Here is a 24,947-nt window from a genome sequence, read left to right on the forward strand (position 1 = left end):
GAAATTCTTTTGCTCTGACATCTTTCTTTGTGTTTCTAGCACAGAATCCTGCAGATAGTTTTTCTATTTACCTCAAGGTTTATGCCACTTACTGGTTTATGCTACATTCATGAAGCTACCAGTAGAGCCAACATGGACCATTCATGTTCTTATTTTCCTCTAATCAACTAAAATGAAAAACTAAAATGATAAAGCAGTTATCCTTCAATAAATAAAGAAATAAAAACTAAAATGAGATGACTGATGGTGATCACTCCCTCACTTTATCTTCTCTTTTATGACCTTGAACAAATATTTGAATTGCAATTATAATTGACAAAATGGTTTCACATCTAGACCCTCAGTATGATCTTCAAAGTAGATATTTGAGCTTGAGAGCAGGACTGGCAGGAAAAGACTTAGCCCTGGTTTAATCATCATTTTAGTAATGCTAAATGTCTTCATACGGAGTTTGCCTTATTCCCTACTAGTTTGCCTCCCTTACCATTGGTCCTGGGTGGTAGTAGTATTACCTGGTGTTTTTGCAGATGAGGAAACTGAGCCGTATTTTCTTAGACATCATGACTTCCCAACTTTGCACTGGGACTTTATCTCAGTCTTCGAGTTAGAATCAGAATTCACCTATGACTAAGTGAATTTACCTAATTCAGATCCCTTTGCTCCTAATTGCCAGTTATCAGAATATCAAACCACATTACTATGGCTTATTATTTCTGTATGTTTTCATAACTTTTTGGATGCTTTGTTTAATTTTGATTTTTCTCATGTGTCCTTTTGTCCTAATTTTTATTTGCACTGTTTCTTTTCTGTTCCTAATTAATCATCCTTCTGAAAGTTTGCTAAAGAGTGGGTAAGTGCATTTTCCTTTCCAAATAGCAGTATTTTTGCATTGTTATTTTTTATTAAGGAAATATGGAATAATTCAAATGGATACTAAAATGATCTAATAAATGTCAAGGAGCTGGCATGCAGTATCTTCTGTTGAAATTGCTTTTCCTTTTTCCCTGGCATTTACAGCAGATTTTTGTTTGTGTGGGGATTTGTTTTTGCATTACTGTTTAAGTTTTAATTGACAGTGGCAGTACAAGAAATTGAAAAACTTAGCAGTCGTCTCAGGAGAATCTATAAACCTGGGTCTGCTCCTCCACAAATGAAGAAACTGAGTAACTGCCACAAGGGTTCCTAGAGAGATACTTTACCGTTAGACTGAGTCAACCCCTGGAGATGTAACTGGGCAGCTCTCAGGCAGTAACCCGAAGGATCTGATGACTTGAGAACAGTTCGTGCAAAATCAGTCAGTCTTGCTCACATTCCCTTTGGAGTTTGTGACTCCCAAAGTCACATCACCCAGCAGTTTCCTAAAGATAATTTTCATCCTCTATATTAAATCAGTGCGGTGTCTTGCTTTATAAGACCCAGATCAACACACTGCCAGACCATTTGTTAAGCCACCCCTGCATCCTATTTGTAAATGTGTGTGTCTACACATATCAAAGCCAGCAAAAGCTTTGGGTAAGGAACAACGCGTCTGGTCATTTTTTTTTTTAAGAGCTTCTGATCTTTCTTCATCAAAGACATGGAGTCAGAATCTTACAGCTGCTTCTGGGACTATGGAAATAAAATAGGTCTGCCGGCCAGGTTTTATTTATAAATTGCGTTGTCTAAAAATTACCGACGGATGCAGTGCCAGCACCTCCCAAACATGCTAATGTTTGTCTTTCTGTGTTCTTTAGCATCAATACCATTCAAAAATAGATGAACTAATTGAAGAAACTGTTAAAGAAATGATAACACTCTTGGTTGCAAAGGTAACCTTCAGCTTCAGGTGAAATGTTTCATTGTGAATATTGCTTTGTTATGTCTGCTTTTCCATTAAAATGTAACACGTTAAAAAGTTGCGCTGGGTGCTTGTATTTCCCAGGAAACAAGATAGTATGTCACCCAGCTGCAGCTCTAAAGGATTTTTCTGATGATTGTGAGCCCAGTGAAGATGAATTGATGATGTGGCATATGTTACCCTAATAAAAATTTGTCCCCCAATGTTGCAGTAGGTTATGCAGGAAATATTTGTTTTGTTTTTCAGCCCTGACAAAGTTAGCTTTTTAAAAACAGAAAGTTAAATGGTAATAAGGAATTCTGCCATCATGAAAACCCCCTTTCCCCTCGTTTCACATGCAGTGAGAGTCATAATAAAACATAAAAGTCAGATAAAGCTATTTCAGTCACCCTCATGAATTATAGAATTTTAACTAAGTAATGCTGAATGGGAAGACATTTATATTTGCCAGTGCTAAACTTCTGTTTCCCCAAAATTACTGATAAAATACAAATAAAAATAGATTGGATTAAATGTAGTGCTAATATGTAACGTAAAAACTGCTTTGCGCAGTTTTGGATTTTGAAAAGTGCATTTAATATTATCGCATGCTATATGCAACTCAATAATATTTTGTCACTTTGCACTTCTGTAACACTCTATATTTGCAATCACATAATAATGAAGAGAAAGCCGAATAAGTCAAATATTTCTATGTAAAGGCAGTCTATTCCTTTCCCCAAAGACAGGAACCAAATAATAGAACTTAAAAATGAGCAAGGGCTCATTGCTGGTCTCTGGGAGGTTGGAAAATGTTGCTCTTTATTATGAGCAATTATAGTTTGAAATAATGATTCTTTTCCCTTTTTGCTATTTTGCTAGTTCGTTACAATCCTGGAAGGAGTGCTTGCAAAGTTGTCCAGATATGATGAGGGGACTTTGTTTTCCTCTTTTTTGTCATTTACCGTAAGTAAAGAGCTTCTTTCTTTTCCTGGTTTATGTTCTAATTCGGGTTTGGGTTTAGGGGCGAGGTACTTTTTATGTCATTTTGGTTTAGGTTTGTATATATATGTTCATTGCGGTCAACTGCTAGTGTATAATAATAACACGGGAAAATAAGCAGAACAGTTCATAACAACAAGTAATCCAAATCATTTCTGTTTAATTTTGAATATATAATATGTATGTATGTATATGCATGTACACAGACACATATATTTCTCTATTAATATGTATGTATCCAAAGAGGGTTGCCAGTCTGTGCTCACCTTAGCTAGCTCAGGTATTTCTGGGCTCCTTTTCCTGCAAATGAGAATTAATTTTAGAGATTACCAAGTAGAGATCTAAAAGTCAGATAGAGCTTGTAAGTAGATTTTGTTTGGTCCTCACCATGTCAGATACACCTTTCTTTACTGAATTAGCTGCCCACATTTAAGAATCAAGAGAACTCAGAGATGTCAGTATTCCGGGTTTCTTCATAAGGCAGGCAGTCGGCAGCCTTCGGTCTGCATGTGTGCATTGCAGCAGTCTGCTGGAACTCGGTCGGTAGTCCCCACAGATCAGAGAGGTGTTTGCCAGTTCCCTGTGGCCCCTTTCCTTGCCATTTTGCTCATTCCCTTACTGGCCTGGGCTTGGGGACACGAGCTTACAACCTCTGCTGCGCATGATCCAATGTGCATACATTCGGGAAAGCTCTAGTTCTGTGCCAACATGCCACATGGACTCAGAAGTGCAATAGGTCATGGGCAGAAGCCAGACTCAAGGTAAGTGATCCATGGAGATGGTGGCTTAAATGGGCTACCAGTTCACCCTTCCTCCTGTGCGAGGTGGGCACTGCTGCTGCGTGCTTTCTTGCCATTTCTCACAGCAAGGTTTTTGCTGGCTGGTAGACCAGCTGTTTTCCTCTCACAACACCACAAGAAAGGCAGTCAGTTTAGGACCTGCTATTTATGGGTGCTTCAAAACCTCTCTTCTAGGAGATGAAGAATCTCCTAGACAGGCATCAAATGGCAAGGTAGAGCCCAGCACGGGCCAGGGGAGGAGCACATCGTCATCTGTGGAATCCAGCAGACCTGGATTCAAATCCCATTATCTGTATTAATCAGCTGTGTGATCTAGAGTCGGTGTCTCATCCTCTCTGAGCCTGAGTTTGCTTTTGGTTTGTAGGAGGCATGCCATTGTGTCCTTTTGTTTTCGGTTTATGTTTCTCTGTGTTAATTCATGTCAACTACCGATGTTGTAGGCAAGTGGAGAGTAGGTAATTTCTTCTGTAATGAGCTGTCATGAGGATAATAATGTGAGTGGAAGACTTGGCATAGTCGTAACACATAGTAGGTTTCAGTAAATGGCAGCATTGATTAATAAAAGATAACTAAGAAGGTGATCTTGCATTACAAACTTAATACATGTTTACAAGTTCTTTCCAAATATACCCCGCTTTGGGCTTTCCCTAGTACATACATTAGATTTCCTGGGTACTTTATCTATGTGCCCAGCTTATTTTGATATGCAGCTCTGACCTTCTCAAGTGTAAGGATTGAATTTAGTCCTTAAAGTGTGATGGCCTTGGTCTCTGGAATCTGTTGGCAAAGTTGGGATGGGAAGAGGATGATGACAGAGAATAGCAATTTGATTCACTCAGTAGGACCACCCGTGATGTGTCACAGCCAAAAGGAACCCTATCCAACCCATTTCTTTGATGAACCAAAAAGCCAAGGACCAGAGACAGGGAGTAATTTATCTAAGGTCACACAGCAGTGGGAAGAATGAGGACAGGAACTCAGGTCTTCTGCCAGCTTCCCCCCACCACCAAACAGCTTCCTGGAGAGAGTGGGATTCAGCTGGCAATTGCCTGACACTAGAAGGCAGATGGGCATGTGAGCGGGAAAGATTCATAAAGAAGGATTCAGGGCACATGAGTGGGAAATATTAGATAATCTCTCTTTCCTCAGTGAAGTCACGGAAATGGTGAAAAGAGGCAGAACTAAAGGCAGCATTTTTGGAAAACACTACCCTGACACCCACAAAAGATAACCACTTTCCTTGAGTCTTCATTTTGAGCAACTGTTTTCGCTGCACTGGATTCGAACCAGTGCAAACCATGAAGGCCTCTCTGCTCTTCCTGGAGCAGAATTGAGTCCTCTAAGGACCCCACCCTAATGCCAGGGGAACATTCCCCGCTTACCAGGGGACCTAGTGAAAGGTGGTCTGGAGGTGACAGGAACGTGGGGCTAGGGGGATTCTCACGGCAGGGTTAGAAACAAAGAAGACCTAGCACATGCCAGAGTGTTCATGCTAGAATTCTCATCCTCTCAATCTCCCCTTTGGGAGACATTTGCAGCCACACAGCCCGCCTCGTGAAGCTCCCGTCACCCCGGGACACTGTGGGGCTGTCGGTGGGCCCGTGACGTCCCCTCCTTAATGCCACTCCTCCCACCTGCTCGGCTCCCCCAAGGCCAGAAGCACCCACTTATCATTTGCAGCCTGTGTTCTCATCCCTGCTGGTGCTCCAGCGCTGGAGGAGGCGAGCTATACAGAGAGGTGGCAGGAATGTCTCCACACGTGGATCCTGGGCTCCTGCCCGAATCTCACAGGGCCTTTGAAGACTGCCTGCGGCCCAGTGGTGTTAACCATCCCAGAGCAGGGTGGAGGTCGGAGGGCTGCGTGGAGACAGCAGGTACTGTGGACCGGGCCTCGACACCAAGGACAGGGGGACCAGCCAGGAGTCCTGCGACCGCGGACAAAGGCTTAGGGATGCTGCCGAGATCCTGGCAGGCTTTCCTTCACTCCGCTCCCATTTCTGATTCCGTTCCTTAAGTATTACTGTGCACTTACCACGTCCCCACCTCAGTGGGGCTGCCAAGTCTGAGCCATGTGCTCTGCCCCCCAGAAAGCTGACAAGTACCGACAAATATGCCACCCTTTTCCCCCTCTTTCTCCCGCTGAGCGCCTCCTTTCCTGGGTGGGCTTGATTTCATGGTCCAAGCCAGACATTTTGGAAAACGTCTGCAGTGGCACAGAGCAGGCAGGAATATTTATTTCTCGTCTCCATCTGCATTGCTTCCTCTCTTGGAGAGGAGCTGGGGGGGAGGAGGGAGGAGGAGATGTGTCTTCTCCGTGCCAGCCCAAGAGGCGCCCAGGCACACCCCTCCTCTCCTCCGGCTCCAGCCCCAGCAGCGGTAGCAGCCCGGGATTTAGGGAGGCAGGCGCCTTTCGAACTTTTGAAAGATCAGCCCAGTTGGAAGTCGCAATTAGCAACCATCCGCCCATTTCCCCCGACTGCAAGATGTGCTTTTGTGTGGGCTGCCCGCCTGGAAGACTCCTCGTCTTTGTGGGTAGCTTGGCGCTGTTCTTTTAGGAGGCCAAGAAGGGGGGGCCAAACAGGTGTCCAGGGCGTCCTCCCAGCAAGTTACAGTCTTTGCCCTGGTCCTGTCCAGGTGTTACCAAATTGTTGTTTCTGGAATCCATCTGTTGGCTCATGCATTCATTCACCTGGTGTGTGTTTACCCCACACCTGTGTGTTGTGGATCATGTCAGTGCCAGCGACCCAGCAGTGAGTGAGGGTGGCGTGTTCTCTGTCCTTTGGGAGCTTCCACTGAGGGTAGGAGACAAAGAGAAAGAAGAGAAAGTTACTGGGGCTGGGGACACCGCTGTACCGACCACAGGCTGGAGACAGAGAGAAGGGGGGCAGCGTTCCTCCAGCTGCGATGGTCCTGGACGGTCTCTCCGAGGAGGAGATGGAGGAACCAGACGTAAAGGGACCAGACATGGGTAAAGAGAGTAGATGCTTCTGGACAGAACAACAGCTGCCGTGGCCACATGGCAGGAAAGCAGAGGAGACATTTTCACAGGGCACTTTGAAAGGAGCATCAAGAGGGTTTAGGGATTGAGTAGATGCGGAGGATAGATTCAGTTGCAGGGGACCAAGGTGGGAAGCTTGAGAAGTGTGATTTATGGAGAACTCAGCTAAGCCAGATGAGTCCTGAGAGTAAGGGATTCAGCGAAGAAAGACATCATAGAGTGGGGAGACTGGGGGCGGGACAGCTCTGCCCCTCACCAGCAAACTGTGTGACCTGGGACACAGGACCACCTCTTGGCTTTGAATTCCCCTCAGTGTAATCTGATGATGGCTATGGTAGATAAATTCGGAAGTCCAAAATAGCTACAAGAGCTTCAGCTCCTATCCTTTAAGCACTTGCTAAGTGCCTGGCACAGGGCTAAGTGCTTTAAATATATTTTTTCTCGTCAAATCCTCTGAACAATCCTGCTGCAACGAGGCTCTCCTGCAAATGATGAAAGTGAGGCTTCAGGAGGTTAAGCCCTGCAGCTTGGCCAGCCTTCTCTCTCCCTGTTCACTCCGGAGCCTCCAAGAAAAAGGGAGGGTGTAAGAGGCACCCACTCCCAGCAGACAGAATGATTACATCAGATTCCCGGAAGCCCCCTAAAATTTACCTAAGATTCCCCCCCATCACCCACATCCATTTGAGATGGTCACAGCATAGCATGGAAACTGCTCAGGTTAGGGAGGATAAAGCCCACATTAGGGCTGTTGAGGGGCCCAAGCTCCACTGTCTGACCAGTCTCCTAGGTCTCAGATTACCCTCATTCACCCTTTTTCCCTTTTGTCAGCATTTTGATTGTTTTGCCTCTTAGATATGAAATGCAATGGACATGCTTCTCTTCCTGCTAGAATCCGAGGCCAGGGCTGATGTTCATGCAGATGAAGCAGCAGCTTGGACTGCTTCAGTGCAGAGCCCCTGATGGCAGGCCAGAGAGCACGACTGCCAGCTTGGTCAAAGGCCAGAACTGGATCCAGGGTGTTCACTTCTGTCCACAGAACATTTTGTTCAGGAAGCATTTCAAATTTTAGGGTGGGCTGAGGTTGGTAGTGACTTATCAGTATTACCTCTGATAGCGTTCCATTTTTCCTTTGGCTTCAGGGAACACCAGCATGGGAGAAATGGCTTTTTACAGTATGGGCTGGTGATGGCAGTGTAGACAGAGCTCTTGGTTCATCTTCAGAGGATAACCTCATCAAATTATCGGATGCTAGATTCATGTGATTCAAGTCATTTGGCTTCTGCACTTCAGAGTAGAGGGGCCTGCCTTGGACAGAAGCACTAGCCATGGTGGTAAATGCTTACATGCTTTGAACATGACGTGTGCCAGGCACAGTGCTAAGTGAATGACATGCATTTTCTCATCCGATCCTCACAATCACCCAATGTAATAGATATGATGATTATCCCATTTAACAGATGAGGTAAGTTGAGTAATGTGCCCAGCTGAGTCTTCCACAGCTGATAAAACTCCACCTTAGATCTACTGCTTAATTATCACCAGAATGTTATTCCCCATAGAAGCTAAGAAACCCATAGATGAAGGTAATTAGTGACTCTTCCCAGAACCATCGACTATCTGTGATCATTCTTAAGGGAAAGAGTCAACTATTTCTCACATCTTACCAGCAAAAGTATGTTATAATTTACCCACCAGCCAATTAGTTTTGCAGTAAAACCAAAGGAGTAGACATTCAGAATCTCCCCACTTCCTTTATGCTTTCTGAACAATCTTTAGTTTTATGCTGCTCCATTCAACACATGTTTGTGGAGCACCTACTATGTGCTAGGCACTGGGAGCTTAGCAATGAATGAGAGGAACAATGTCTCTTATTGTATATTCCTATGAGGGAGATAGTCTCAACAAGTAATTTACAAGCCTAGCGATTATTCAGAGAGTAGCTGATACAATTGGACTATAGCCCAAAGGGACCCAGCCTCATCTGGGAGGCCATAGAAGGAAGGCGTTTGAGCAGAGGTCCAATAGATAAAATCTCACCTGGTAAAGAAGAAAACAAAGAATGTCCAAAGTACAAAGACTTGGAGAAGAAAAAAGTGAAAAGTGAAAGTGAAGTCGCTCAGTTGTGTCTGACTCTTTTCGACCCCATGGTCTATAGCCTGTCAGGCTCCTCCATCCATGGAATCTTCCAGGCAAGAGTACTGGAGTGGGTTACCGTTTCCTTCTCCAGGCTGTCTTCCCAACCAAGGGATCGAACCCCAGTTTCCCACATTTTTGGAAGACATTTTACTGTCTGAGACACCAAGGAAGCCCCAAAGGTCTATTGCATTCTGGAAACTGTCAGTTCATTTTGTGACTCAGGGTAGGGCCAGAGCAAAAGGGGGAAAATGACAGGGGTGGAGTTGGATGGAGTTAAGGATCTAGTCTGGGGCCCATGATTATGGGATTTCAGGGTTTGCATGGAGACTTTATGGAAATTGATTCAGTTGGAAAAGTTAAGAGAAGTCATAGAGAGACCAGCTACTTGCTACAAGCTAGTGTTGGGTTTGTGGTCTTCTCATTTTGAAGCTTCGAGCCACTAGTGAAAAGCAAGACTTAGGTTGTGTAATGTGTTTTGTTCACATGGACCAAACAAAAACAGCTTGCCCTGAAATGCTCAAGAACTGTAAAATACTGATCTGCCATGTCTTCCATGGACTTCTTTCATCAGCTGCTCCCCAGTATTTCAGAACCTGACATCCACTTTGGGGTCTGTGACAGATAATTTTGTCACCTAGTAGGACATCATCCTCATTCCAGTTCATGCCTTGAAAACACACATGACAGTTAATATACCTGCTGTCCAAGGCAACCCTTCAGAAGAAATAAAGCAAGCATCCAAGTTAACCGTTTCCCTTAATATTCTTTAGCAAACAGATAAGTATTCAGAGTGAACATGACACAGACACAGTATTTTCTTTAGAGCGTGAGGTGCTAAACTGCAGGGTCATAGAAATGTCAGCTATGAAAGAAATACCTAACAAACTTGTGCATGGCTTCAAACAGAAAATAATTGTTCTGAAATTAAAAGATAGAGATTCTGACCAGACCTCTGAGTCACATGCAGTGGGAAGCTTATCCCCAGAAAGGCAGAGGAAGAGAAGTGATTGTGAAGCCCAGACTTACAGAAATGTGAGAAAGTCATTGAATGTTTTTGAGTCTTTCTTCATCTGTAAAGCGGTGATGCTAATGCCTACCTCAGAGGCTCGGGGGAACAGTTAGGTACAAAATGAGCATTGGCCTTGTATGATACATGGCATATTATGGGGGTTCCATAAACAGCCATTCTTAAGCTTCCTTCAACCTTGAATATTCATTGGAAGGACTGATGCTGAAGCTCAAATACTTTGACCACCTGATGCGAAGAGCCCACTCATTGGAAAAGATCCTGATTCTGGGAAAGACTGAGGGCAGGAGGAAAAGAGGGTAACAGGATGAGATGGTTGGATGGCATCACCAATTCAATGGACATGTGTTTGAGCAAACTCTGGAAGATAGTGATGGACAGGGAAACCTCATGTGCTGCAATCCATGGGGTCGCAAAGAATTAGGCACGACTTAGCAAGTAAAGAACGAACGAGCCTCTTGATGAAAGTGAAAGAGGAGAGTGAAAAAGTTGGCTTAAAACTCAACATTCAGAAAACTAAGATCATGGCATCCAGTCCCATCACTTCATGGCAAATAGATGGGGAAATAATGGAAACAGTGAGAGACTTTATTTTGGGGGGCCCCAAAATCACTGCAGATGGTGACTGCCGCCATGAAATTAAAAGATGCTTGCTCCTTGGAATAAAAGTTGTGACCAACCCGGACAGCATATTAAAAAGCAGAGACATTACTTTGCCAACAAAGGTCCATCTAGTCAAAGCTATGGTTTTTCCAGTGATCATGTATGGGTGTAAAAGTTGGACTATAAAGAAAGCCGAGCACCAGAGAATTGATGCTTTTGAACTGTGGTGTTGGAGAAGACTCTTGAGAGACCCTCGGGCTGCAAGGAGATCCAACCAGTCCATCCCAAAGGAAATCAGTCCCGAATACTCATTGGAAGGACTGATGCTGAAACTGAAACTCCCAATACTTTGGCCACCTGATGGGAAGAACTGACTCAACAAAAAGATCCTGATGCTGGGAAAGATTGAGGGCAGGAGGAGAAGGGGACAACAGAGGAGGAGGTGGTTGGATGGCATCACTGACTCGATGGACATAGTTTGAGTAGATTCTGGGAGTTGGCGATGGATGGGGAAGCCTGGAGTGCTGCAGTCCATGGGGTTGCAAAGAGTCGGACACGACTGAGTGACTGAACTGACTGAGCAAGTAAGCAACAACAGCCTTCCTTCAGCTTAAACCTGTGGGAAGGTTGAAATGACCCTGATGCTTTTAACCAGCAGTTTTCTCACTGGTTTAGTCCTTAGCATAGCATCTTTTCTCCTAAGCAACCCAAACTATTACTGTAACAGAATCAACCAAAACTGCCTTATAAGTTCCTATAACTTCCATTTCAGCACATTTCCATATCTGGATATTGGATTCCTCAAAGATATTTTCCATTAACTTTATTATACTTTTAGCATTTCTCACTTTAATTCTTCAGGAGCTTTTCATTCATACACAATCTCTAGAATACCTCTCTATTAATCAAAATAGTTCCTTTACCAAAGTTGAATCTCCCATTCACCAAGCATATGTTAAATTGAGCCAAGTTTATTTCAACATACACCAAGCCATACTTGCTTGTCTAGTTCTGCCCCTTACCAGATTATAATCTTGAACAAATTAATTAACTTCTTATCTTAATTTACTGACCTATACAATAGGAATAATAATAAGACCTAGATTATATGATATTTTTAGAAATAAATGAGAAAAATGCTATATATCTGCAATGGGATAAGCATTCAAAGAGTCACAAAGAGTTGGACATGACTGAGCGACTTCACTCAAGCATTCAATACTTGTTTTAATACTGTTATGTTTGCGGTTGTTACTGTGGTTATATCACTGAATCCTGAGTAATACAGTCAGCTACTTACTCAGCCACCATGTTTTAAATGCTGGCTCTGTGCAAATTATTGAGCTAGAGTTGTAGACTAGGGAAGACTTTTTTTTTTAAAGGCTTTATTTCTGTTAACTGAAAGTTACAATCTAGAGTACATACAACGGAAAGACCTGAGATTTTCTGGTCCATTATTTCCAGTGATGTGCTCAGCTCCTACCTGCCGTGAAGAGCAAATTCTTTGCAGTTCTTTTCATATTCACGTTGAGTGATACCTTGTTGGTAGCTTGAGATTGACCAGAGGAAAAGTGCTTATACCACAGAAATTGGCAGATTCTACCAACCAAGGCTGCTGTTTCTGCTTCTTATTCCCTTTCCTCCTCTTCCTCCTCCTCCTCGTTTTTGACAGCCTTTCCTAGAGTATCACTGAGTGTTTACCAAATGTAGGGGACAGTCTACATGTTATGTGAAAAGGTATCAGATGTGGCAAAAACTCAGTATTGAATAGCATCAGTCAAATTGTGAGAAGGTTCTTTCTTTTTTAATCGTATTTCCCTCCATATCCTTCTAGCAAGGAGAAAGTTTCCTTTGAGTGTTTGCCTCTCATACTTCTCCAAATTTTCATATCTTCATGCCCAACAAAAAGAGAGACAGAGAGAATGAGCAGCCTCAGACACAGCACCCTTAGCAGGCAACCCTGTCTACCTAGAAAGTAATCACTTCATCATATGCATGTTGTATTTATTTTTGTGCTTACCTTCTCTTCTTGAGAGTGATACTAAGTTTCCATTTATGGCAGTGATACCGGGTTTCTTTTTAGAATTAAGTATTTAAAAAGTAAGCCAATTTAAAGGAGAATATTAAGTAAATAAGTAAATATAGTACATACAGATGGCCCATGGGCAATAGCCCAAATCAGGAAGATGGTATTGATGCCAGAAGTTTGGGAAGCTGTGATGCATTCTAGCCACCCCATTTTGCAGTTGTTTACACTGAGACCAGAGAAGGAAAATGACTTGAACAAGTCATTTTGACATAGAACCCACCAGACCTCCTGTCTTATCAGTGTGTTTGTTTTCCCTGATCTTTACCTGAGATGCAGTGGAGGGGGTGGGGGGAGAAAAAATGCTTCACTCTGTAGCAGACCTAGCCTGGCTCTAAGAGACAGGCTATCTCTGGCAGCAGTAGTGTAAGCAGTGTACACTGTTGAGTTCAAGGTGAGGCAGCTGCAGGGATCGGGGAAGGCAGCAGGGGTGACAAGTGGTCCCCTTGTGTAGAAACATTACTCTTCAGTACGGGCTACCTTGGCTCAGCACCAGGGCCATGTGGAAGCAAGGACATGGGTAAGGCATGGCCCCTGGCCTCTTCCAGCTTACATTCAGTTGGTGCTGAGAGATGTTTACAAGATAAAACCCGAAAATGCCAGAAGTGGGCAAGGGCCCCCTACTTTTTTATTATTGTTGTTTCTTTGTCTTTTGGCTGTCTTGGGTCTTCGTTGTGGCCTGCAGTCTCCGAGCTTCTTGCAGTGGGTTCTTCTGTTGCAGAGCACAGGCGCTAGGGCAGGCGGGCTCCGTGCCTGTGGCGCATGGACTTAGCTGTCCCGGGCCAGGTGGAATCTTAGTTCCCCAACCAGGAGTTGAACCTGCGTCTCCTGCATTGGAAGGCAGACTTTCAACCCCTGGACCACCAGGGAAGTCCCAATATAATCAAATAAAAATAAGCCTTTATTCCTTCATGGAGAGTTTACAGAATCAGAGCTTTCCATTCTGCATTTCCACGTTTCCCCTAAAGTGAGAGGATGTCATGTAAATAGGCACATGGAAGAGCAGCTCAACACGCTTGAGAGGGCACAAACCCTGGAGTCCAGCGGACCCACATTCACACACCTGCTCCATGATACTACCAACTTTGGGTCCTTTAGAAAGTTACTAAACCTCTCTGAGCCTCAATTTCCTCATCTCTAAAGGGTAGTAACCATCATGCCTCCCAGTGTGAGGGTTAATTACCAATAAATCGCTTAGCTTCGTGCCAGGGAAATAATGAGCTTGTGACCATTGTTGAGTCTCAGCAGCATGAGGAGAAAGGGTGGTTTGGGAGAAGCCCTTGAGCCTTGCAGAAATCCTCCCTGGGAAGTAGTGGTTGGGACAGAAATGAGGGAGGGTGGAAAGAAAAACAGGTCTCCTTCCATCGGGCATCTGTTCGGAAGCCCCAGGGGGGAAGAGAGATGAGAACATACACTTCCTGGACCCAGTCTCGGAGCACAGTACCCTGAGCAACAGGAGACGCGAACAATTCTCCTCGTTAATGAGGCTGCGGCGCCTAATCAGCGCATGGAACAGAATGCTTTTGCTTAATAGAGATCATTTCCCTGCCTCTTGCCCAACTCCCCAGCAGTGCCAGCAGCTCTTTGTTTGATGAAAGGTGGGGACTTAGAGTAGTGTGGTGGGATGGGCTGGAGGAGGTATTATTACCCTCATTACTATGATAATAGTTTAATCATGATCAATATTTATGAACATGCACAGAAGCTGTGCAATCAACCAGCAGCCCTGCAACTGATGTTCTTGCCTAAGGAGACGTTCCAGGGAAGCCTGGGCTCTCTCCCACCTTCCCCCAGTCCCTCTGAAGCTCTGCACTGGTCCTCAGAGGTTATTCGGAATATCCGTGATGGTTCCATCAGTTGTTACATAGGAAGTCTTGTTGTGATGATAGGGGAATAGCATCATAGTATTACCTCCTTGGACTTCTCAGGTGGCCCTGGTAGTAAAGAACCCGCCTGTCAATGCAGGAGACATAAGAGACATGGGTTTGATCCCTGGGTCAGGAAGATCCCTGGAGGAGGGCATGGCAACCCACTCCAGTATACTTGCCTGGAGAATCCCATGGACAGAAGAGCCTGGAGGGTTACAGTCCAGAGGGTCTCAAAGAGTTGGACAGAACTGAAGCACCTGAGCACAGACCCTCTTTGCTTTTCAAAGTAGATCCATAAGCCATGATCTGGATTTTAGCCTCAAACTTGGGTAAGTTGTTTAGTGAACAGAAGTATGGCAGGGTAGGGGGCAGCATAATGTAGTAGTGAATCCTTTGAAGCCAGATCCATTTTTGTTCAAATCCTAGCTTTGCCTTGTGTTAGCTGTGTTCCCTGGGGAAAGCAGATTAACCTCTCTGAGTGATAGTTCCTTCACTTGTAAAATGAGAAGACATGTTACGAAAAGAATTGGCTAGATACTATAAATTAGACATCCATATTTTTATGTACAACTTCATATCAAGTGACTTCCCTGGTAGCTCAGTCGGTAAAGAATCTGCCTGCAGTGTAGGAGACCTGGGTTTGATCCCTGGGTGGGGAAGATCCCCTAGAGAAGGAAATGGCAAACCACTCCAGAATCCTTGCCTGGAAAATCCCATAGACAAAGGAGCCTGGTGGGCTGCAGTCCATGGGATCGCAAAGAGTCTGGCACAACTGAGTGACTAACACTTCCCCTTTCACTTCATAGCAAGTATTCTTTCTGTGTTGTCTGTGAAAAGACAATTGCTTTCCCAGAATTTATAGAGCCAGTCGTTGAAAAAACAATAGTGAGGGTCTGAATTTAGAATCCAATACTGTCTTTCTCTTATCTGAGAAAAAAAAAAAAAGCTTAAGTTCCACTTATAGGCAATTTAGAGAAATTTTATTTGAAAACATTTTGATGCTTGACTCTTGTCTTTCAAATGTGAATCACATTTTGAAAGCCAGTGATTATCTTGCTGAGCAGCGGCCTTCTAATGACCTACCCATAAACAGTTTTTGACGTCACAGTTCCCACATCTGGTAAAAACAGCACTTCTAAAATCCTGCCCTCCTGAAAAGGAAAGTGGAGGAAGATGGCCTCACACTGAATGTGCATCTGTGCAGCTTGAACACGGTGCTGACACGGGCATAGCACTTCCCAGTTGGCCAGAAACCACCTTGATCTTCAGCAAGTGTCGAAAGCACTTCAGCCCTTCTGGTGGCAGAGCTCTGGGAATCCGTCATGCTGTCTGCAATTCCGGATCCACTTCAGGGTTGTGTTTTTCTCCAGTGCTTAGAAAGGATTGGAAGGGGCTTTCACTGTAATTGTCACTTGGCCCCAAGCAAGAGCCACCGAGGTTTGCTCAACTGCTCACCCGCACACACAGTCCCAGTACATCCACCCACTGGCACATTCTGTCTCCCCCAAGCCGTCAGTCCCTGGCTTGGCACTTCCAATTCATTCCTCTTCCCAAGATGCACTTAGAGCATCCAGATTCTGTATTGAGGGGGGTTTTAGCTAGGTTTTGCTGCTCAGAAACATGATTTCAGTCAAGCAAAAACCTTGAAGAAGTTACCCTGGAGAAGATACAGTCTTCCTGCAAATGCTAGAATGCTGAAAATTCTATTGCTGGTTTTGTTCTTTTTGTAATAATTTCTTATGAAAGAAATATACATACATATTTGAAATGTGAAATAGTACAGAAACACAGTAATAATTTTTTAAAAGCAACAGTTCTCAGTCCCATTTCTTTCCACTCTCAATCCCTCATTCCACAAGGGACCCTTTTAAACAAGTTGGCTTTTCTCTTCCTAGCTCTAAGTGCTGCTCTTAAATTGCTATTTCTGGTTTATCGATCATAGAGATGATTTTTTTTCCCTGCTATAGTAGGTAGAGCATTACTCACTTTACCCTCTCTGTTTCTTCTCCCAGCTCCCTTCTATTACAGGTGCATCTATATTACCAGCAATCTCTTAGAATCTTGATCACTTTACATAATTCCCATCCGCCTTAAGTTCTTGTTTCATCCATAGGATGAGGCTCTTGACACCCATGGCTTCTTCCTTCCCCTTGCTTCTTCTTCCAGCTGATCTTGTGTTCTGATCAGAGAATTGAATGACGCACCTCTTCATTCTTATCACAAAAAAATGTAATAACCTATATGTATGAATGTCTCTTGAATCTGGACCAGAAGTGTCCAGTAGAACTTTATTCAATGATAGAGCTATTCTGTATCTCAATTGTCTGATATGATAGCCACCTGTACTTGAAATGTGGCTAGTTCAACTAAAAAGTTTGATTTTTAGTTGCATTTCTTTTTCATTTATCTAAATTTAAATAGACAGTTGTACCTGTCTGATAGTGCAGGGCCAGACCAAGCTCAATATACAAGTTTGACAACTTAGAACAACCTGATTTTCCAACAGAAATGATATGAAGAGCTAACACATAGTTCTTACTGTGAACCAGGAGCTATTCTGGAAACTTACTTAATAACCCATCCACTCCGTGAAAAGCTCTATTATTCCCATTTTATAGATGAGGAAACTGAGGCACAGAAACGTGAAGTAAATTGTCTAATAAGTGGTAGATCTAGAATTTGGCCTCGTGTCATCTAACCCCAGAGTCTGTGCTCTCAACTGCTTTTCTCCACTGCCTCTGAGCCCTGTTAGAAATGCCCACATCCTTTTTCACATAGTTGCAATCTGCTGATTAATGATGCAGTCGTGTTTCTCCCATGTTATTGGCCTAAGCAGTGCTTATAACAGGGGCTCATGTGCGTGTATAGCTCACTCCATTTCTGCCACACAGCAAAAGAGAGCGTGAGAACTAGAGACTGAGGAAACAGAAGGGCACATGGAGGGGCTCCAGGCAAATCAGCTGATTTCACTAATGGAATAGAAGGGCTGTTGGATTGGCCTGCACTTCCAACAGTAGTAACAGTAGCAAGTACTGAGCACTTGCTGTGTCCTTTATTATGCCCCATGTGTGTATCATCTTAGTTAAACCTCATGACAGCCCAGAGAGGTACAGATGATGTTATCTCAAAGGTACCAGGAATATTAATGAGGTGGCTCATAAAAAACACTGAAAACAGTACCTGGCACAGAGTGCCCAGGCAGCGCACACTGCCTGTTGTAATCTTGTTGTCTCCCTGCCGGTCCTGCCCACTGGGCCCTGCTGCATTATCTGGTACCTGTGCAAAGGGTCTTTATTTATCTCTGTTGTTTTTTCCCTTTCCCTGTTACTGCAGTTTTTCCTGGAGCCTCATTTCCAGAGCTCTTGTTAATATTAAAATATTATTAATCTTTTGTGTTCCTGCTAGAGTATGTATGAACTTTTCAAGGTGTGGGATGGAGAAGGAAGTAACAGTCCACTCCAGTATTCTTGCCTGGAGAATCCCAGGGATGGCGGAGCCTGGTGGGCTGCCGTCTGTGGGGTCGCACAGAGTCGGACACGACTGAAGCGACTTAGCAGCAGCAGCAGCGAGGTGTGGGAAGTGTTCCCTGCTTCACATCCTTCCTAGCAGCTGCCTCATACACCATCTAAGAGTTGCATTTCTGTAAGAAATCCAGAGAAGACTCTGAGCTCTGTTCCCTATTATCATAGATAAGGACAGGAGGCCAACAGGCTGGACAAGTAGACAGGCAACTAGTTAATGGTCATACTGAGATGAGAAATGTGCATTTTATGATTTTTTCCCCACCCTCATCCCAGTGGCTTCCACTTAAGCAAGTTCTAGTCCAGAGGTCAGAAAATTTCCTCTGGAAAGAGCCAGATAGTAAATATTTTTGACTTTATAAGTCGCATAGTTTCTGTCACAGCAGCGCCTGCTCTGCCTTGTAGCATGAAAGCAGCTATCAACAAGATGTAAATGAATGGGTATGGCTGTGTCCCAGTGAAACTTTATTGATGAACATTGAAATGCCAATTTCTTGTCATTGTCTCATGTCAGGAAATATGATTCTTCTTTTCATTTTCTTTCATTTAAAAATGTGAAAATCATTCTTAGCTTGTGAACCCCACAGAAACAGGCAACAGACTAGATTTGACCCACAGGCAAGAGTTTGCCAACCTTTTTGCTAGCCTGTAAACTACAGCTCAGAATTCACTTGGTACAGTCAGCTCCCAGCTAACTACATGTGAGTTAGACACTAGTAACAATATTAGCTAATATTTCTTAAGCTCTTACTGTGTACCAGGTATTGCATTATTCCAGAGAGCACTGGAAGCTTCTATCCTGGGTACGGAATAAAGAGTACCATGCTCAGAAAGTCATTCTTTCAATACTTTTTAAATCTTTTATTTTATATTGGAATATAGTTCACAATTCTGTTTGTTTGAGGTATACAACAAAGTGATTTAGTTATACATACACAAATATCTATTCTTTTTCAAGTTCTTCTCCATATAGGTGATTACACAGTGTTGAGTAGAGTCCCCTGTCTTTGTTGATTATTTTTTATTGCGCCTCTACTATATACCAGGTAGTGTAGATAGTGAGGAGAAAAAAAAGAAATTCTTATTCCTCATGGAGCCTACAATCTAGACATGAGGGTAGTGATAAATGATAAAATTCAACTAATAAAATCATTTTATAGATGGTAGTGTCACGAAGTACGATACTGAGATACTGAATTGCCTCAACTCTCAAAAAAAAAAAAAGCAGATTTCTAAGATCTTCTTGGTTAGGGAAATGGAAAAAGAGGCAATATAGCACCATGATCCTTGCAGAAGATATTTCACAAGCCAATAATTGAAGCAGATATTGCTGGGCCCTTGAAAGAGCAGTGTGGTCAGCGTTTTTTAGGCAAAGGCAGAGAAATCAGCTCAAAGCTCTTGTGAAGTCAGACAGGCACGGGTGGAGTCAGCTCGTGCAGAGAATAAATCGTTGGCTTGGTTGGTTTTTGTCTTTTTTTTTTTTTTAAGGGACCACAGGGAGAAAAAGAGCTCAGGCAGTCGCTAATGCAGTGGTATCTGTTCTGACTTCTTTTTTCTTCCATCTTTGCGTCCTACCCACCAGATTTCTGTTTGCAAAAAGGGCCTAATCCACTTTTTTTTTCTTGTCTGTGCATTGATTTAATAGTATCAAACCCTGAGGTCCTCGTGGTCTGCACCTGGGTTGCTTTTTCCCCTAATGAAGCAGGAGAAGTGGTTTAAGCCCCTGCCGTGCTCCCTGTCAGAGCCACACAATGATTAACTCAGGTCCCCTTATTAGGACTGGGCAGAAGAAAATCCCTTAGTCATCAGCATTGTGAAAATCCCAGAATGGTGAGTGTTCAATGAAAAGATTACCTTTGGGCACCTGAAAAATAATGGAGGAGCTCAATAGACTAACCATTAAGCCTGTCTACACACGCTAAGTCAGGTGGAGGGTCTAGGTAATTAGCTGGGACATTCAAAGCCAGAGAAACCGTTTTGGACCTTCTGCCCTGAGTCGGCACAGATTATTATTCAAATCTCTCAAATATTTTTCGAGGAAAAGCCATTTTAGGTTGTGTCTGCATACTATGAGAAACAAGGCTTAAATATGACTGGTTAATAAAAGTGGTTTGATAGATTTTTTTTAAACTGGATTATAGGCAGCTTGGGGGATGTGAGGTTCAAAGCTGTAACTTACTACCTGTGTGACTTTAAGCCAAATTGCTTCCTTTCTCTCAGCCTCAGTTTTGTCAGCTGTAAAATGGGACTGTTCATAGGACTGTTTTTCAAAGGCTGTTGTGAGGATTAAATATAACAAGTGCAGTCTTCCTAACTCAGCACCTGGCAAGTAGGAAGCACTCAAGAAATGTTACTTATAGTTATGAGTCGTAGCGGGGGACATGACTCATTCTGGGTGTTTGGAGAGATTGTGCATTTAGACACCATCCAAGGAAGAGGCCATGAGTCAAGGATCCGTGGCCCCATCCCTATCCCCTAATGCAGTGCCCAGGAGCTGAGAATCGTTCTTTCCTGAAGACCTGTGAAAATATGATCAGCTGGTCTTCCCACCTTCACCCTTGGTCTCCATCAACTTCTCCTAGTTTGTGTGTCTTTTGAACCCAGAACTGGCTCTGTCTGGTCAAGAGGTGAGGGTGGGGTGTTTATGGATACTGCTAGAGAGGAGGCAGGCATTCTTTGTCCCACCGAAGGGGATGGTGGGAAAGTAGGAAGGCTCAGGAAATGAAGTCTAGCTGAAGTCACAGTTCTTGCCTCTCCTTTGGAGGGCAGTTGGGTCCCTATAGAGAAAGGATGGTGTCTGGGCAAACCCCTCTCCCTCAGCCTTTTCTCCTGTGCCACAGGGCACTTAGCCTTGTACCAGAAGGTGCTAGGGATATGTGATTGGATGTACAGAGCACCGTGACTTGGGGAATTGCCCTCTCACTCTTGCCCTGGCTTGGGCAACCTGAGGAAGGCAGTAGAAGGGAACACTGCCTCAGTGTTCTAGAGAAGAGTCCACTGCATATGGTGTTCATGGAATTGACAGGACATTTGCCAGACTGAGAATCAGCTAAGATACCTGCTGAAAACCTGGGGAGATTCCAGCATCCTTTTTATGGTGAGAAATTGCCCATGGACTAGACATGAGCAGTGAAACTGTTCCCATGGGCACTGGGATGTGGCGCTGGTACTTGATCTACACCAGTTATCCAACATTGCAGTAAGAAGAGGGACATGCAGTAGCTTTTACCACATCCTCAGCTCTGTTCTCCACCCTTAGCTGAATTACCTCTTCCAATCCCCTCGTATTCCTTTGAGGGACATTATAATTGTCGCATTTGCAGAGTAGGCTCAGAAGTTAATTAACTTGGTCAAAGTCACCTGGTGTGCACTCAGATTTTGTGACCCTTGACAATGATTTGAAATCCCTATTGAGTTGGGAGGATCTGTGCTTCCTCTCTACTTAAGAGTATAGCTGGCCAATCCTTTGGATACTAAAAAAAAAAAAAGCACCTAAAGGTTGACATTAAGCAAGAAACAGCTCTCTAGGGGCCACAGTTCAGATCCTGGTTCTGTTAGCCGACGCAGTCTGCTACATCTCGACATGTGTGCTAAAAACAAACCAACGAAAAAGCAGAACTAATGATAGCTTTCTTTCTTTTTTAAAAATTTACTTCTTTATTCATTTTTGGCTGTGCTGGGTCTTCCTTGCGCACACTGGCTTCCTCGTTGTAGTGGACGGGGGCCCCACTCCAGTTGCGGTGCACAGGTTTCCCCTGGCGGTGGCCTCCCTTGTTGCAGAGCATGGCCTCTAGGGCACCCAGGCTTCAGTAGTTGCAGTTGTGCCTCTGGGTCTCTAGAGCACAGGCTCAGTAGGCCCACAACACGTGAGATCCTCCTGGACCAGGGATCGAACCCACGACCCCTGCATTGCAATGTGGATTCCTAACCACTGGACCACCAGGGAAGTCTCAGCTTTCTGTCTCTTAAGAAGATGAGCAACAGACAGTGGGAAGCAGCCTTAGGGCTGATCTCTCGCGTGAGAAAAGGCTCATGTCGGAGCATCTTGCATACCTCATGCATGAGCTCCTCCACAAGGTGTCCTTCGTCACCAGAGACGGCCGGTGCCTGGCTGAACCAAGATAGCTGTTTGCACCTTCTCTTAGAGTCACATTGTGTTCCTCATCCTTCCTGATTGTATGCTCGAGAATTACCATGACCAGGCTCAACCCTTCTACAGTGAAGGACCTGGCTGAACTGCATGAAGGTTTTCATTTCCTTTGCCATTAGCCCTTCCATGTAGAAGACATTTCCAGACTGCCCTGGGTCCTCAACATCTTCCTTCAAGTTCAGTGGCCAGAACCAAAAATGATACAGCACATCTTTCTAGATAATAATAGGACCACAACTTACTCTGAGCTGTTTTTTTATTATGGGGTGGGAGAAAGATTAATAAGGTTAAGTGCAAGTCAGCAGTTACCAAATTTTTAAAAAAACCCGTGAACTGAGTGCTGGTGCATGTAGCAGAGGGGATGATTTTCATCCCAATGCAGTTTCCCTTATCTTCCCAATCTGATCTGAAAGGAATAGGCTCTGACTGGTGTCCTTTTCTGGGTTAAAACTACATGTTGGTGGGAAGAGTGGGTGTGTTGAAAGGTTGATCATTTCAGCTGTAGCAGAACTCTTACCAACTGCCAAGCACTCACTCAACAGACCGAAGGAGGCAATTTGTAGCTGAGAAGAATTATTTTGTCAGCAGTTGCCTGCCCTGACCACTGAAGCTTACCTTCCTCACACTTTCTACCAGTGGTGAGAAGATCGGGTGTTCAAAAGGAAAAGTTAAGGCTCAGGAGACCCACATGTTAGTTGGGCTTCTCTGCCTTCTGGCCCAGGTCATGATCAAATAAATTTTTAAGTTCAGTGGGTTTTAATGTTCTCAGTAGTCAATAGATAGGATTAATAGCCCTCCCCGCTTTTGCAGGTTGGCTTAAAAAAGAAACAATACATGAAAGTTTTGCAAAGTGAAAAACATCATAGATATGTTGTATGTTAATGTACATACAGGAGACATGAAAGGAGTCGCCCTTTTGCTCAAACTAAATTCTAGAACAGGACTAAAGAGGAAATAGTTCGGGTTGAGAATCATTTAGCAAAATGTTAATTATGCAAAATTTAGAAAGCTTTCCTCATACTCCCCTTAACAGCCCAGTGAGGTCACCTTCCATGCCTTGCAAGCGCCCAGCTTTGGGCTTTCCGGCTGACTGCTGCAGTGACTTCTCGGTCTTGTCTGCTTATCCCTTAAGCATCCTGAAGCCAGCACAGGTCACTAGCTTCTTCTCCTTCCTTCTACAGGTTTTCCCCATGTGCCCTTTCTAAGCCAGGTACCAAATGAGTCACAGGAGACATGGGCAAGACATGATATTGTGTGGGAGACAGACATTGCCGAGAAGTGACTGAATTGCAGTTGCAATCAGAACTTGCAAAGAAAAAAAATGTGGGGTTCTCAGAGAATCTGTAACAGGATACTCTGGGAATCATCTAGGGTGTTGGTGGTGATTTCAGAAGATAGAATGCATTGCCCTCTCAATAATTTACTAATCAGTGTGTATTCCACCCTCTAAAGTTTACAAAACACTTTCTCATACATTTTGTCACTTGATCAGGCAGGTTATCAACCATACAAAGTACTCAGTGCTTTCACCCTGTTCTAGAAATTGAGTAACCTAGGCGAAGGGACTCAAAGTGATGATCTGAAGGTCAACTATTAATATTAACAGTCCTGTAACTTACAGAACTTTTGACTCCAAATCCTGAACTCTTTCTACTCTGCCCATTGGCTCACTGATTTCTCCTTTATTTTGTTGTTTAAGTTTGTAATTGTGGTAAAAGTGACATAATATAAAACCTACTATTTTAACCATAGTTAATGGTATACTTCAGTGACACTAAGTACATTCACATTGTTGTACAGCTCTCACCATTATCCATCTCCTGAAATTGTCACCTTCCTAAACTGAAACTCTTTCCTCATTAAACACCAAGTCCTCATCTCCCACCCCACCCTACCCCCAGCCCTTGGCATCTACGAGTGTACTTTCTGACTCTATGAATTTGACTATTCTAGGTATCTCATGTAAGTGGAATCAGACAGTATTTGTCTGCACCTAATGTAGATTGGAATGCATTTTTAAGGTTAACTTTATATATACCCTAAGAGTTGACATTTTAAGAAGTGGCTTTGAGAAAAGAGCAACAGGGACAAATACTCCCCTGGATATTTTCCTGGGAGACATGTGCGTAGATGTGGTGATTCCAATACTGGGGTGCGGCGGGAAGGGAGGGTGCTAAAATCCTACTTGGCTTGTGGCCAAAAAATCCAAACATGAAACAAAAGCAATATTGTAAAAAATTTGATGAGGACTTTAAAAAGGGTCCACATCAAAATAATAATAATAATAATAAATAATTTTTTTTAAAGGGGAGGGAGGAAAATGCAAAACTCCCACACTAGGTCCAGTGTATCAGTAAAATTTTGCTGTGTTTCTCTTTTTCTCTCCCTCCCTCTCTCTCACTCTTTTTCCCTCCAAAGCAGTGGGTCTCTTGCAGAAAAAAATAGCAAACAGATTTTATTTTTTTCGTACCTTTCTTGTGTTTCCTGGTCAGCTCCGTCTGCCAGCATATTGTTTTAACTCTGATGGTGATACAGCATCGAGCTGTGAACAATTAAACATAAACACCAGCCTCACTTCCATCCTCTTCTTTCCTCCTTAGGTGAAGGCAGCTTCCAAATACGTGGATGTACCTGTGAGTATTTGAAAACTGTTTTTGTTGGGGGGAGGGGTTGGCTTTCATGAGAATTTTGATAGTGCTTTTTTCATTAGTTGCCACTAAATTGTGTAGTCCTGACTTGAATCGCCAGAAGAAAGGAAGGCAAGAATATTTCCTGGTAAAACTGTTTTGAATTGAGAAGAGGGTATGGTTTCTTTGAGCAGGAAAAAGAGATTGTATTTGAGGGTGAACCCGATTAACTTTCGTTTCCATTTCCATTGGTTTCTCTGGTCTATTTCATTCTGTTATCATCCGGCTCCCCTCCCCTCCTGTGCGCACACCT

The 24,947-nt window shown here is 43.6% G+C and overlaps 1 protein-coding gene across 17 annotated transcripts in view; it reads left to right on the forward strand.

The window, feature by feature from the left end:
• CADPS (calcium dependent secretion activator) overlaps nt 1–24,947 on the forward strand; it is a 479,809-nt gene that overhangs the window by 410,295 nt on the left and 44,567 nt on the right. For all 17 annotated transcript variants that reach the window (XM_070455753.1, XM_070455747.1, XM_070455750.1 and 14 more), the window contains 3 exons: nt 1,734–1,808; nt 2,699–2,782; nt 24,608–24,640. In XM_070455753.1, the coding sequence (XP_070311854.1) occupies nt 1,734–1,808; nt 2,699–2,782; nt 24,608–24,640 (192 nt within the window). The remainder of the gene's footprint in view (nt 1–1,733; nt 1,809–2,698; nt 2,783–24,607; nt 24,641–24,947) is intronic.

Source organism: Odocoileus virginianus, chromosome 26, assembly GCF_023699985.2.
Source record: "Odocoileus virginianus isolate 20LAN1187 ecotype Illinois chromosome 26, Ovbor_1.2, whole genome shotgun sequence".
Lineage (NCBI taxonomy): Eukaryota > Metazoa > Chordata > Mammalia > Artiodactyla > Cervidae > Odocoileus > Odocoileus virginianus.